The sequence below is a fragment of the Sander lucioperca genome, chromosome 22 (assembly GCF_008315115.2).
Source record: "Sander lucioperca isolate FBNREF2018 chromosome 22, SLUC_FBN_1.2, whole genome shotgun sequence".
Taxonomy (NCBI): domain Eukaryota; kingdom Metazoa; phylum Chordata; class Actinopteri; order Perciformes; family Percidae; genus Sander; species Sander lucioperca.
The window spans coordinates 14,419,372-14,434,774 of record NC_050194.1 but is presented as its reverse complement, the minus strand read 5'-3'; the positions used below and the strand labels follow the sequence as shown (position 1 = coordinate 14,434,774).

Below are 15,403 nucleotides of genomic sequence, written 5' to 3'. Positions count from 1 at the left end.
ATGTATTTTTGCCCATCTCTGACTGTAGCTCCTATAACAACAACAGCAGATCCGGCTGCTAAAACTACAGCTCCTATAACAACAGCAGATCCGGCTGCTAAAACTACAGCTCCTATAACAACAACAGCAGATCCGGCTGCTAAAACTACAGCTCCTATAACAACAACAGCAGATCCGGCTGCTAAAACTACAGCTCCTATAACAACAACAGCAGATCCGGCTGCTAAAACTACAGCTCCTATAACAACAACAGCAGATCCGGCTGCTAAAACTACAGCTCCTATAACAACAACAGCAGATCCGGCTGCTAAAACTACAGCTCCTATAACAACAACAGCAGATCCGGCTGCTAAAACTACAGCTACTTTAACAACAACAGCAGATCCGGCTGGTACAACTACAGCTACTTTAACAACAACAGCAGATCCGGATGGTCCATCCACAACACCAACACCTACTACAACAACAACACCAGCTCTTGCAACAACAAAGCTTCCAGGTAATTTCACCTGTGTCCAAAAAGTAATTTACTCTGTTTCCAAGATGTCATTGTTTTATATACTGTGAACCCTTATATTTTTGTGTGCATGTTATTTATTCCTTTGCCTTTAAAGACCCTTGTGATGGAAACCCATGTGGCGATGGGAGCACCTGTGTGCCTCGTTTCAATCAAAGCTTTGCATGCTTGTGCTTGGCTGGTGAGAACTACAATTATGACAGCAGAAGATGTGAGAGTGGTAAGTATTTGTTTGCATACCACCACTATGAGGTTGTTACTCCATGAGAAAGTGACTTAATGAATTATAATACAAAAGTCTAGGACTGTACCTGGAGGATGTAGGAGGACCTTGTTGAGAAGTGTTACTGTAAGCCCCTATTATACTCCTTGCATCATATTTGTACTCTTGGGGTCTATTATATATGTTTACATGCAGAAAAAGTGCTGTATATGGGAGAGAAAGCTTCATTTGGAGTGAAATGTGTTTTTTGTACATTATACATCTATCACATACACAAACAAACTATATAACATACTAAAAGAATATCAGGTTGGTCAAAATGATTAGCACCTTTCGAAGACCAGTTATACTTCTATTGTTTAAGAAAACAATTTAAGCTGTCTTGTCTTTACTTTGAGGTTGCTAGGCAAGCAGAAACAATTTCATGCTAGACTTGTCTTAAGTCTCAATGCTAAGCTAACCGCCTTTATTTATTGGACAGACACGAGAGTGGGTTTATCTTCTCATCTAACTCGGCAAGAAAGTGAAAAAGCATATTTCCCACATAGTTAAACTATTATTTTAAATAATTGGTTATAACAGGAGTGTATACAACTTTCCTAAGATGATATTTTCCTATTTTAGCCAAAGTTTTCCCTGGACAACTAACCCTGCCTGGATTAATATACAATGAAACAGTGTCTGACAATACATCACCAGAATTTCAATCTGCCTCAAAAGAAATTACTGAAGCGGTAAGCAAAAACTCCTCTCCTTTTTTTTTTAAATTTTACTTTTTTGGAATACATTTCAGGTGAAGCACACCCCTTGTGTTGTTTAAATATGCCTCATCTACTTTGCAAGGAGTGACACATATTTATCCATGATTTGCACACATTTAATTTTCCTGTAGATCACAGCTAACTAACTGTGGCCATTGCATTATAGCTGATGCAACAGCAAAGACTTAATGCCAGTGATAGTTCACTTAACTCACCAGTGCTACACTCAGGTATTGAAGTTCATGCATGTGGTAATGAATGTACTTTGTTGTTACATAATATCTATCAATCCCAGGAGTGAAACTTATCTAAAGTGGCTGTCAGCTGATGCCCTAAACAACATGTTTTTTCTTCTTCAAAACACAGCTGTTTGATGTTTTCAAAGGCTTGGTGGGTTACTCTGGATCTACAGTGTTGGCACTCAGGTAAGTCAGAGTCACAATGGTGTTTACCATCTGACTGTCTATCAATTTAGAATCACACTTCCTACAGTCCACTTACAGCATATTGCACTTAATAATTGCAGAATATAATCATCATTAAGTGTGATTTTTGTGTATATAGGCCCAATAAAGCCAGTAAAGTTTGGTCAAGGTCGGAGACTGTAGTCAGAGCAGATGTAGAGATCATCTTCACAGAACAGGCTGAAATCACAACAGCAGAAGTTACAGAGAAGATGAAAAAAGCCAGCAGTGGAGACGGTGTTCTGAAAGGTGCAATCTTTGATGGTAAGTCTATCTATTAAGTGTAAATGTCACTTCTTTATCCAGTTTGATGGTGAGAATAATATTCAAACAAGACGTTTGATTTCAGGTGAACTTAATTGAAGAGTTTTGTTTCGAAATGCTGTATGCTATATTATTATAACAAATTCATGAATTATTCATTCAAATATAGAAGAATTAGTTGTAAATAAAAAAAAAATGGTTTGGTTTTATTTTGTCCTGCTAAAGGTTTTTGTTCATGGATGTCACTGTTAGGGCTGTGAAATGCAGAACTGTCTATTGCTGTGATTTTTTTTTTAAGACACTACACTCACTTTGGGTTTTGGCCAAGTGATAATTTCACTTGCTGTGATTAAAAAATAAAGTGTATTATAATACATGAAAATAGTGTTGGCATCAAAAAGTTATGTGATTCTGTTAGATACTAGTACTGTAACATAGTGAGGTTTAGTGTTTTTATTTTATCTTCTATTCTTCTGTAATTTTAAGCCTGTATCTGTTTTGTTTTTCTCTTAATGCCTGAAGAGACATGTACTGTACATTGTTCTTCCGAGTGTCTCAAAAGGAATTTAATAGCATGCTTGTAGAGGCATTGGAGCATTTCAGATATTAAATGTTAGTGTAGCAGCGTGTGTCAAGGCTCAGGTTGTTTTTCAACCATCCAGCACTGTTTTTCACACATCTATCTATCGTTATCAGTGATGAATCTGATTACAAGTGTATTTCTAGGCCCTCTGTCATAGCACATATAGTGATCTTTGTACAGTGTACAGAGTATCATTCAGCCAATGAGTAATAATGTCCTACTAATAATGATATTTCTCAACTGCTACCAGAATACTGAACATTTCAGACTATTGTTCATATCTAGTTTTTATTTTTATTTTGTACCACTGTATTTATTTGAATTTGGTGTACTGACTCTTATCTTATTGTGTTTCCTTCATTTAAAGAGAGAGACCTGTGTGATAAGAAGCCCTGTGATGAGAGCAGTACAACTTGTAAATATGCAGATGGATCGTTTACCTGCACCTGTTGGGACAATTACATTAAGACGGACTACACTACCAAAATATGCATTGGTAAGGGCCTTTATTGAGTGCAAGAGAGATAAAGTGTGTGTGCTTTACATAATAAGCTTTTTTTTTTATCTAAACTCCCTCAACTTTTTCTACTTTTACAGCTTGTCCCAGTGGTCAAAAAGCTGAGGGTTCCAAAAAATGTGTCAAGTGAGTGTTTAAATGTCAAAGTATTATCCAGAGTGTAACCTTTTTTTTTCTATCCAATTATATACCTTATTATATTTCAACAACATTTAATGTAAACCATAGTATCATAGATATAAATCATAGAGCCACTGTCAATATGACCTGTGTCTGTAGAGAGCTTGGGTATAAATGAAATCATATGAAATTATAAAATGAACCATTCTTCTTGTCTTTCAGTTGTCCATTTGGTTATTCTGGTTTTAACTGCAATGAATGTGAGTATAAAAGCTGTGTTTGACAGTAAAGGCAAAAACAGACAATCCTTTTAAACAATAAACATGAGAAATCCCTATTTGATAATTAGTGATACATCAAATGCATCCCATCAGAGGGAGCCACAACCTATCCTGACAGTAAGATACTAAAGTCAGAACAGCAAGAAATCCATGAGAAAATAAAAGAAAATAATAAACAATGATAAATCATGGGTCGCCAAGCACTTTAATTAGTCAGAACCACAGCTTGAGTGAACTACACTACATGGACATTGAGGCAGTAAAGATGCCACAGAGGTGGAAATGGGGACAGTATCGTCTTCAAAGGGAGGCATATTGGATACACTTTCTTAACACCCTCATTCTTAATAGTATGAATGAGGGGATTTCATTTGCCTGTTTCTTATGAATTTGTCACTTCATGTTTTGTTTTTTTCATTTTAAAAGGTTTTCTTTTTTAATTTCATTTATGCTTATTCATTTCATTTTTTTCGTCTTCTTTTTCTTCTCATATTTTTCTTGTTGTTCTGACTTTGGTATCTTATTGTGTCTGTGTAGGTTGTGGCTCCCTCTGATGGGATGTATATAATGTACTGGTTGTGGGTACCTGTAGTTAACCCAACCTGTGTAGCTATATCTTTGAGAAATATGTGGCAATAAAAAATGTTAATGGGAGTGCTGTCCTAATTGCCCTGTATGCATTGCAGTAAAAGTACTTCCCCAAAATCATGTTCATATGCAACTCCTGGAAAGAAAGAAATATCTGTTCTGGGGGAAATATAATCCTGCTGAAACATTTCAACACAATAGACATAAGAAAAAAAGAATATATATATTAAAAAAAAAAAGAAAAAAAAAAAATATATATATATATACATTGTACTACATGGTGTCCACCCGTGTATGTGTATATTTATTCTGTATGTTTATTAACTGTATGTTTTGAGCATATTTTGAAATGGCGATTAAATTGCAGGTCATTTATCAGATTATGCGCAGCTCCCTCTGGAGCCATAAATTACTTTATACCTTTCTCATGAGAACTGTAAACAGACTTTGATGTGTTCTTTATTGCTATGCCTTTGCGTTGCCTGTATTGTGAAACACTTGGCAGATTTTCGTTTCATAGGAACGTTGTTATTAAAGTAATTTCAATAGCGTAGCCTTGTTATTGATGTCCTTTTCATTGTGTTTTGTTAGCATGGAAGCTGGTGCTGGTAATCGTCGGCTCTGTGCTCGGGGGACTGCTGCTCATCACACTCATTCTTCTGCCTGTAGTGGCACGCAAGTGAGTTTCTCATCTATTCACTCACTACTTCTAGTCATTCATTACTGCCTTTGCCATGTCTTTGCCATGTTTATCTCTCACTTACGCTACACATTAACCTTTATGTAACCCATCAGATTAATTATGAACCTTTTTTATTGTGTCAAGGTAGCCTGGTGTTTTTAACGTGCCATTACTTTAGAAACAAATATATTTGGGAATTAATTTGAGTCATAGAAAAATCAATTCACAAATGTAATGATGACTTTAACGCAGAAATAAAGATTCAGTAACAGTAGAGAGTAATTTGTTATTTTGTTTTATTTTGTTAGATCCTCAAAGAAAAGCTCCAAGATGAACAAAAATGCAGACATCAGCCACCCTCCTGCCAATAAACCACTGGTTAACAGCAGCTTAGCCAACAGCCGGGCGACCTCTGTTAACAGGCAAGCCAACGGCCTGTCATCCTTTGCCAATGCTGGGGTGCCCAAGATCCCACGGGCCACAACCACCAACAGCTGGGACAGCAGGACCAACCTGGAGATGACTCCGAACACCAGCCGGCAAAACATGATCCCTGAGGGGAGAAACTCTGTGAGTATACGTCTGTGTGTTTGATGTACAAAGAGGAGCAACATCGGAGAGTAGTAAGGGTTAATTAAAGAAGTATACAATGTAAAAACGATTTCCTAAAAGGGTTTTAGTTCATGGAACAGAAAGAGCCAAAGTAGAATGTTAGTAGAAAATATTCAGCAGAGTAAGAGAAGTTAACATCTGGGATATACATGGCTGGTTTTGCAATTCTCTCATGAAGAAATTCTCTTTTCATTGTAGCGTTACTACGACGACCATGATGACAATCAGTATGCTCAGGTTCGCCCCCAGACCAACCCCTATGCCCAGAATCGACCTGAGTTCAACCCATATGCTCAGAACCAAGGCCACAGCAACCCTTACTACACGCACGATGATGGAAGAAGGTTGAATTAATGAGGATGAACAAAGGTTCACCCTGCAGTGACATTTACCTAGATCAAAAACTCTTCCCCCTCCCCAAATAACTGTACACCATTAAAACACCATCATGCTGAGAGTTGTGGGAATAGAAGCACAACAGTTACATAGGTCTTATGCAGTAGTGTGAACTCTATGCTGATCCATTATAAGCTTTCATAAATCATTCCTGTCTTTCCTTCATTCATGTTTGGGATATGATCTGCACTGTAGGTCTTTACAAAAGGTTCTTAATATTATTATTGTTAATTAATTAGAATATTACTCTCTTAAGAATGTCTAATTGTTTACTGACATTGACACCCAGAAATGGGGAGCTGTTCGATATCATTGCCCACATAATATCTCACTCGTCTATGAATTTACAACTTCTCTTGATCATTTTTTGTTTCACTCAGTTTTTGTGAATGAGATGAAGTTCTTTTTTATCAAATAGAATTGAATGACTTACTCCTCCAAATCACGGCATGTTAGGTCCCTCTATATAATTCAGGTTATTATTTGTGTAAAATGTTTACTAAATTAAAATTGTTTGATGTTTTATTTTGTTCAACTGAGAGTCACTTTCTTGTCTGATTAATAATCAAGCTGTTATTCAAAATGAATAAAATAATATTACAATATTTAGAAATATTTTACCACGTATCTTATTTTATTATTTTGTCTTTGTCGCTCAAATTACATCTTTATATTTAATTCATTTTAACTATGTCAATATATTTAAAAAACTGTTTTAATAATAAATAAAGACTTTCCATTACTTATCATGTTCATCTCTATTATTAAGCATCATCTTATTATTATTATTATTATTATTATTATTGTTATTGTTATTGTTGTTGTTATTATTATTATTAAACTACTATTGTCAAGTCAAATACCTGTCACCTTGAATGCCATTTATAGAGGTGGTTGCAGTGTGCACTGCTGTCTTTCATTCTGCCACTGGAGTGCGCTGTGAAGACAGGGTCAACATACAAACAGTATACTTTAAGTTCTGTGTGTTCTGTGATTCAGGTGCCTAAACTTGACCGTTGTTAATTCTGCAGGTCAGCTTCCCATTTTCTTTTTTAAATATTCTTTTTGGGGCTTTTCCGCCTTTTTGACAGGACAGCTAGGTGAGAAAGGGGAGAGAAAGGGGGAAGACATGCAGGAAATCATCACAGGTCTGATTTGAACCCTGGACCTCTGCGTCGAGGCATAAACCTCTCAGTACATGTGCGCCTGCTCTAACGCTGATCCAACCCGGCCATAGCTTCCCTTCGAATTTGGTCCCAAAGAAGTAAATGCTTTAAAGAAATAGACATTCAGCGTGTCCCTTTAAAGTAATAGTCGAAATATATTTACATTTACAAAATTGTGTTGTTTTTTAAAATCACAAGATTGTCCTTAAAGTTTACTATTGTGCTTTGGAGAGTAAAGCTTGTGGGTTCCTCCTCTCAAATACATCATTCTATATCACCATAGATGTGTTCACGTAAAAGCAAATTCAGAGTATGTGTCAGTTTTCAAAGCATTGTACAAACATTATTTCTCTGAAACATGCAAGAACAGTGAAACACTGACTGCACAGCAGGTGTATCAGCTAGAAAAAACACATGGTTTAAAGCTTGAGTGGCTGGGAACACGTGTTTGTAAGGAACAGATCATTTGTGTTGTGGGAAGATTACATCTGATTAGTTGAATTGCTGATATACCCTTTGCCAGAACACCATGGGCCAAATATGATTTAGCTGTAGCTTGATTACAGTTTTTTCTCTACTGAGGAGGATAAATGTGACAAAACAGCATTTGCCACTAGTAGATATTCACCACTTTTTTTTGTCTCAAAGCAATATTCATGTGTGGTGTAAACCAATTAAGCAGATATACTGTGGCAAGGTCACATATTGAAAAATGCAATAAAAAGCCATATAGGAGCTGTCAATATTTAGTTTGTTTGATGGCTGTAGCTAATGTCTCAGTCAATTAATTGCCATAAAGTTCATTTAGTAATAATCTTTTTTGTTCTTCTCAATCAGGGTGGAATGCATAGACCATGACATACCCCTGTGGTTGTGCAAAACAAATGTCACATTTATATAGAAAGTACCTACAACACATTACTAAAGAACTTCTATTGTACACCAACACCTTTCCTGTATGCAATTACAAAGGTATATCAATCATGTTTATTGCAAAAATATTGTATTTGCTTGCAATTAATTAAACAGCTGTCATATACACTCATCATATACCATATTTTTACCACATTATACACTACCTTTGTGTACACCACTCTTACAAAAAACATTCAGATTTGAATTATGTTTTTAAAGGTTCTTTATAGGATGTAAAGAACTAATAAAAAAAGGCTGGTAAAAAATTCTCTTGATCATCGCTATTTTCAGGAACTATATAGACTGTATTAACTCTGGTTTTTGCCACAGACAGTGTTAACTTCCTGCTACCAAAAAAAAAAAAAGTGAGTAGTTACTTTTTCTTGCTGATGTGGACAACATACCAACAGGTAAAAGTTAATCTTAGATGAAGTTTATGTAAAGAAGCGAGCCATAAAAAGCTGTATTACTCCATATCACGTTGTTGGTCTGCTGGTTGTACTGGGTCAAACATCTCAGTCCCAAAGACTGTATCTTCGCCAGGCTCATAACACAGTCAGATGTAGCATGAGTGTACATACTTTGTCAAACTAACACCAAAATTAAATTATGGTCCTTAAAGGTCTTCATCTTCTGTTTCTTCTACTGTTGTCCAAAGGAATTCAAATTTCTCAAGGTATGTATCTTCTTGATTTCACAACAATATGTTCCTAGTCACAAATATGTTAAATCTTAGTAATGAGAGAAGAATAAACATACTTGCTAATGGTCAGGAGTGGGATTTTTGGATGTTTGCATCATCAGTGTTATTTTGACCAAAATATTGAGTTTTATGGGATTTCATGTTTCACAATTACTGTAGTTTTTAAACTGCACAAAAATGTTTAGAGTAGTTTGACACCCCAAGAAAGTATTATATGAATAAAATTCACGACAATTTTAGCTGTTTTAATTCATTAACACAACAAATCTTTGCCCTTACATGTGATGTTAAAATATTGTGAAAATATATTTTTTTAAAGTAAAGGTTTTCCTCCAAAGTATATACAACTAAATTAAATTCATGCCTATGCAAGGTTTGAACTTTTTGCCGGGTTGTGCCTCATTCAAAATTATATTTTACAAAATACTGAAAAGTTCTGAATACACAAGTGATACACATTACATGTCTCTGTGCTGATTCAGACATCAATTATCTATTTGAAATGATAGGCTGCCAAGGTCATAAGATGCACTGTTTATTCATGGTGAAGAATTAACTTCCCTTTAATTACAGAATCACATGTTTTCAGGTTCAAATGTTGCACACTTAGTGTGACTTCAGCTGTCATAAACATGGTAACTCATTTGTCAAGGAAATTGTAAAAAGCATTTTTTTCATTTAAGCAACATGTACATCGCCTGCCTGGGAAATCTAACATTGTATTTTAAACATATGAAATGTGTAAGTGTACTCTGTAACTAAAACCATGCAGGTCGAACCTACATCATTACCTTAAAAAGATGATGACAGACGTTTTAATCCCATCCTTCTGTCTCTGTGGGTGTTTTTGCAGGAAGTTGTGGCAGTGGGGAGTTTCAGTGCACTAGTGGACAATGCATCAACATAGCTTGGAGGTGTGATGGGACGAAAGACTGTGCAGATGACTCTGATGAGCTGAACTGTCGTGAGTATGACAACCATAGGCGTAATTTACAGGGGGGATGGGGGGGGTTACAACCCCCCAATAATCAAAACTGTCCAGTGCAACCTCCCCCAAAAATACCTATTATAATTTCCTTTACATAAATAAAGACATATGCACCATAACTTGATGCAGAAAATGTAAAAAAATGTTCCAGGAAAATTCAAAAGAATGCAGGAAATGAAGTGTTTGATATGTTCAAAATTTAAATTTCGCTCAAAAATGGAGATCTCAACCACCGCCAATGTTGAACCCAAAGTTATGTCCTTGATGACAACAATGTCTGTTAACTGGGGAAGTTTTTGGCAGGAAAAAAGCAACAAAGAAAGGATTTGTACAGAAACATAAAACCATACCCAAACACAGCACAATTATTTATGTGTAAACTCTTCAAATGTTTTGTTCTTTGTGGCAGCACCTCCATCATGCACCTCGCAGCAATTTAAATGTGTGACAAGCGGTGAATGCATCTCTTTGGGATTTGTCTGCGATGGAGAGGAGGATTGCATCGATGGCTCAGATGAACAAAGAACCTGTGGTACGCAGTGTTTATTGTTTATGTGGTGTTGTTTACAATGAGAGATTGACAACAACAAAAAAGTCATGAAAATGGAATGAAAGTAGAGCATGTAAAGTTTTATATTATACTGCAAAAATCTGCATGCTCATGTGCAATAATGAAGAGTACAACCACTAGGTGGCCACATCAAGTCACTATAAAACTGAAGCCTTTCAATAGTGAAATGCATGGAGTGAGAATTAAACTTGTAATACATGTTAATAAACTTCACGCTTAAGCATGTTGTCATTTCACATTCCAAACTACAAGTCTGCAGCATAGCATTTTAAGACTAAACCCAGTCACATGCTCTTGGTTCAGGTGGACGGACCTGCAGCCCAGACCAGTTCACCTGCCAGGAGGGCCAGTGTATCCCTGGCAAATACAGATGTGACCATGTAAAGGACTGCGTGGACAACTCTGATGAGAACAACTGCAGTAAGACTTTTACATCTGAACTTAGGACACTGTACTTTGAAGTCAGTCCAAAATTCACAATACTGATGTATAGTGTAAGATATGAAGTTTGTGTTTTGTTTTTTTTGCAGACTATCCAGATTGCACTGAGAAGACATGTGCTAATGGGGCCTGTTACAACAACTCTCAGTACTGCAATGGGCTGCAGAACTGCAGAGATGGCTCTGATGAATTCAACTGCAGTGAGTAAATGAGACTCACAGCAAACCCAGATGTCTTGATGTTGATGGCGATGGTTTTGCAGATACTTAATATATATATATATATGTTCTGTTCTGTAACACTAAAAACAAATGTAAGCTGGGAATCATTATGCTAAATAAAGAAAAGGTTTTCTGTGCAAAATAGTTGCTTCAGATAATATGGTAGGATTAGAGCAGTGATGTTGTGATGTAAATGTTTACTGAGATGAAAAAAATGTTGTGCTGTAAAATAACAACAATGTGAATAATGGGACATATGGGTATTAATAGAGTTAAGTTGGTCTTATATATTTGGATCACAGCCAAGCACAGATTGATTGTTGGTAGTGACTTGCTCATAGTAGACAACATTATGTTAAAAATGAAAAGGTGTATTATTATGTTCATCTTAATTTTCATAATAGTTTCTATCACAAGACATTCATATTTTTTATTGAACATATAGGCTACAACATCTCAGACACACACTCAATATAACGATCCAAAGAAACAAGTATATTACTTAAAATAAATAAATAATAAATAAATACATAAAAATAGTGTTAATAAAAAAACCTATAATCAGGAAACAACATACATTATTCTTACATATAAATCACCATACAGTTCAACAGTTTTGTTACTTTTTTAGTGTACGTTTCAGAGTCTATATTCTTTGAATTCACTAAAAGAAAGCGGTGAAATTGGGGGTAACTTTTGTTATTTTGCATTTATGTAAGTAACATTTAATGATGATGAATTCATTTAATATTATATTGCTCATGTTCAAAATATAAAATTATATTTTTACACTCAATTTTGGTATTAGGATTAGTTTTACACAATAATGAAATTGAATGTGTAGGCTACTATGGTAAAACAATTGCGTTAAAGATTCTGGTTCATCTTTGCAAAAATTACATTTCTTTATTTATATATCTCGATGTTCCTTCATTTGAAGAACTAGATGGCCATGCACTCTGCCAATCAGTAGCTAGCCTACTACTAACAAGACGTTCATATTTGTCGTACATTTCCGGTCGCCATCTTCGTTTCTTTTAGCTAAATCTCTATCTATGGCAACTAACATAACATTAGTTCAAGTTGCCATAGATAGAGATTAGCTTTAGATAATTTAGATAATATTGAGAAGCAGAGTAAATATTTTTCATTCCAGCTGGATAGAAGTGTGGTCAAGGAATCTGGAAATGTCTTTAAAACAGCCGTAAGTGTTGTCAATAATCTTAATATATTTCTTTTAACAAACTTTGGCGTCTATTTATCTTTGACAGTAGCGTAAGTTAAATGTATGTTATAAAGTTAGTTAGTTTAACGTTACGTTAAAGCTCAACCTTTGTAATGTTACCTTTTGGTTCTTTTTCAATTTTTGCTTCCTCGTGGATTTGGTGACCCTAAAATTGAAACGTATTTAGCTGTCGCTTCAGTTTATGTTGCCCATAGTTTAGTCAGAGGTTGTTTGACTTCAAGTGTACGTGCCTCCGTTTTTTAGCACTTCTAAATTCAATCGCTGTGTTTTATTTTCAGCGTCACAGCACTGTCCCATCCACCAGTATCAGTGTGCAAATGGCTACTGTATCCCTCATTCCTTTGTGTGTGACCACTGGAACGACTGTGGGGACAACAGTGATGAGCAAGACTGTGGTAAGGATGAAAGTGACTCGACAGGGTTTGGTTTTAACTGAAGTGCAACTCTATTGACCATGATGCTGTTTTATGTCATTTCAGTATCTCATTTTCATCTGAAATAAATTGGACAGTAGATAAGTTGTATGTTGTTAAAAGACCAATCTGTTCTTCAACCGTAAATGCAATCCCACAAAACCAAAATACAGTGGTTTCTCATGTTCAGGTTGCTCAGTAGTTTGATGCAAGCTCCTATGGCATACAGCATTTTAAAATTTACAGTTATGTCTGTTTAGAAGACAAACTGTTCATTATTCTGAACAGATTTGCAAATATATAATTTTCAAATGTTAGGCAAGGCAAGAATCCACAAAGCATTTCATACCTTTCAGCTGTTGGAAATTTTGCAATGACAAATGTTACGCTCCAAAAAAGGCTTATCTAATATTGTATTTATTGTTAAGAAGAGTTTTTTCTTTTAATGGCCATAATTGAGATGATAAATGTGAGTCCTATCTATTTATTCTTAAGCGTACCAGAGCTGTAGTGGCGGTGAGTTCACATGTTCCAGTGGCCGTTGCATTCCTCAACGCTGGGTGTGTGACCATTTCAATGACTGTGGGGACTACAGTGATGAGAAAGGATGTGGTGAGATAACTTGTTCTTATTAATAGTTTAAACTGTATATTCAATATTGCACAAGACTAAGTTATCTTGGTATAGCTGAGGAGTTTCATTCAAAATGAGAAACAAATGACTGCAGTGATGGAATAACCCATTTTGAAAAAATGGTAGCAGAAGACGTAAAGGGTAGTCTAAACTAATTCTGACAGATAACCAAAATAGAAAACTGCTTTTTGCACAACTTAAAGAATAGCATGTGTTTCTGTGTTTTTTAGATAGTAACTCTAGAGACTGTTACCCTGGTGAGTGGGGATGCCCAGGCTCGTCAGTATGTATACCAGTGGGCAAAGTATGTGACGGCAAAACTGACTGTCCTGGAGGAACAGACGAGACCAACTCCACAGCACAGAAAACCTGCAGTAAGTCACACAGATGTTTTACATGTAGAATTCTGCCATGTATGCCTATTATATCTGTCTTAATAAAGCAAAAAACACAGAATTACTGTTTCCTAAATGAGAGACCTCTAGGACATAATGTAGAACATCCCAGATTTGCAGCATTTTCATAGGGCTGTACATTTAGGTGTAAGGGTTTTAGACATTAAAGTGTATTGTACTCATCATTAATGTTTCGCAGAAGTCAGTTGTTGAGACTGCGATATGATACTTTCACCTTCTATATCACTGCCTTCACACACACCTGGTTTAAGATGAACTTTTATCAGGTAATTTTCCTAGGGCGAACACTAATGGCCTCCGTACTCATGTTGATGATGGCTATAATGCTGGTCACAATACTGATAATGATGCCCTGGCAGACAAAGCTGTGCACATGATAATCCCAAATAAAGATTTGTCCATGATGATTTATATGACTTTTACTTACAGGCCTGGAGCAGTGCTCTGCCTTGAGTTGCGAGTTCCATTGCCACCCGTCTCCTCAGGGAGGTGCGTGCTACTGCCCTGATGGTTTCACTGTAGCCAATGACAGTCGTTCCTGTGTAGGTGAGTGACATGTACCATGTTTGTTTTTGTGAAAACAAAATCTGTATTCTTTAAATGTGTACTGTAGTTAAGCAACAGGAGGAAGCGGTACTATTCAACAAAACAGCATTTAGTAAGAATGAGGTAATTGATGGAGTTGAATTTGAAGTGGATAATTTCTGAGATCTCCTAACATTGTTGCAAGATCTGTGGATTATTACTTCCATGGTAACATAAATACATTGCATGATACCTTATTTTGTAATGTGGTGTTATTTTAGTGTTAAATGTTACTTTGTTTTAATGAAGGGAGCACAGAGCTTTTGGTTAAATAGTCTCAGTCATTTTATGTTGGCTTTTAATGTGAGTCAGCCTTGAAGAGCTATAATTACTGGATTCATTTCATGGGTCTCTGGTTGCAATTACTTTTATAGACCATCATCCTAATGCCTAATACATAACAAATGGCTTTTTGTTTTATTGCCCAGACTATAATGATTGTCAAATCTGGGGGATATGTGACCAGCTGTGTGAAGATCGTCCTGGGACACACCACTGTAGCTGTGCTGATGGATACTTCTTGGAGCAGGGTCATGTCTGCAAAGCCAATGTGTCAGGTACAGAAAGTCACACATCACACTGTAGCTTTATATGTTTCTGTTGCTACATAATCTATGGTGTGTTTTAAAGATCAATATGACATAGTTAAGAGACAATACTTTACATTGACTGTGCAATCTCTGGTATGTTGCTCATAAGAATAATAAGGCCTATTTCTTTTTCAACATAACATTTACTAAAAGTTAATGTTTTTCTTTACAATGATTTGGTTTTCTAAAATATGGTTGTTTTGTATAATTATATAAAACATCTAAGATGACTTTAACTTTTTGTAATAAATTCACTGCTGATGTGTTTTCCAGTTGGACTGCCACAGCTAATTTTCACCAACGGGGGTGATGTGATGATGGCTGATATACACGGACGCTTTGTCAGAACTCTGGTGCCATCCCAGGGCAAAGGTTATGCTGTAGGGGTGGCATATCACTGGCACAGCGACACAGTCTTTTGGAGTGATACATATACCAAAAAGGTCAGTCTGGATCATTGTCTGGTGACATTTTGTGATGACAGTAGTCTTTCCCCTCACCTTTTTT

General features: G+C 36.0%; 2 protein-coding genes across 2 annotated transcripts in view; both read left to right on the top strand.

The window, feature by feature from the left end:
• Positions 1–6,531, top strand: muc13b (mucin 13b, cell surface associated). Its single transcript, XM_031314820.1, has 11 exons — positions 1–499; positions 615–737; positions 1,365–1,474; positions 1,868–1,926; positions 2,066–2,223; positions 3,174–3,308; positions 3,410–3,455; positions 3,672–3,709; positions 4,910–4,997; positions 5,309–5,570; positions 5,811–6,531. The coding sequence occupies exons 1-11, from the start codon at positions 1–3 to the stop codon at positions 5,964–5,966; spliced, it is 1,674 nt and encodes a 557-aa protein (XP_031170680.1). The 3' UTR covers positions 5,967–6,531.
• Positions 6,532–8,648: 2,117 nt separating this feature from the next.
• lrp2b (low density lipoprotein receptor-related protein 2b) overlaps positions 8,649–15,403 on the top strand; it is a 49,059-nt gene continuing 42,304 nt past the window's right edge. The window contains exons 1-11 of the mRNA XM_031315081.2: positions 8,649–8,765; positions 9,646–9,756; positions 10,190–10,312; positions 10,655–10,771; positions 10,882–10,992; positions 12,538–12,654; positions 13,168–13,284; positions 13,536–13,679; positions 14,151–14,267; positions 14,735–14,863; positions 15,170–15,339. Of these exons, the coding sequence (XP_031170941.1) occupies positions 8,699–8,765; positions 9,646–9,756; positions 10,190–10,312; positions 10,655–10,771; positions 10,882–10,992; positions 12,538–12,654; positions 13,168–13,284; positions 13,536–13,679; positions 14,151–14,267; positions 14,735–14,863; positions 15,170–15,339 (1,323 nt within the window). The 5' untranslated portion in view covers positions 8,649–8,698. The remainder of the gene's footprint in view (positions 8,766–9,645; positions 9,757–10,189; positions 10,313–10,654; positions 10,772–10,881; positions 10,993–12,537; positions 12,655–13,167; positions 13,285–13,535; positions 13,680–14,150; positions 14,268–14,734; positions 14,864–15,169; positions 15,340–15,403) is intronic.

What these genes read in the sequence shown, in the direction of transcription:
- muc13b (XM_031314820.1), top strand. Translation starts at nt 1, where the DNA reads ATGTATTTTTGCCCATCTCTGACTGTAGCTCCTATAACAACAACAGCA. An exon ending in TGCAACAACAAAGCTTCCAG is followed by an intron (nt 500 to 614) that starts GTAATTTCACCT and finishes TTGCCTTTAAAG; the next exon opens with ACCCTTGTGATGGAAACCCA. An exon ending in CAAAAGAAATTACTGAAGCG is followed by an intron (nt 1,475 to 1,867) that starts GTAAGCAAAAAC and finishes TTCAAAACACAG; the next exon opens with CTGTTTGATGTTTTCAAAGG.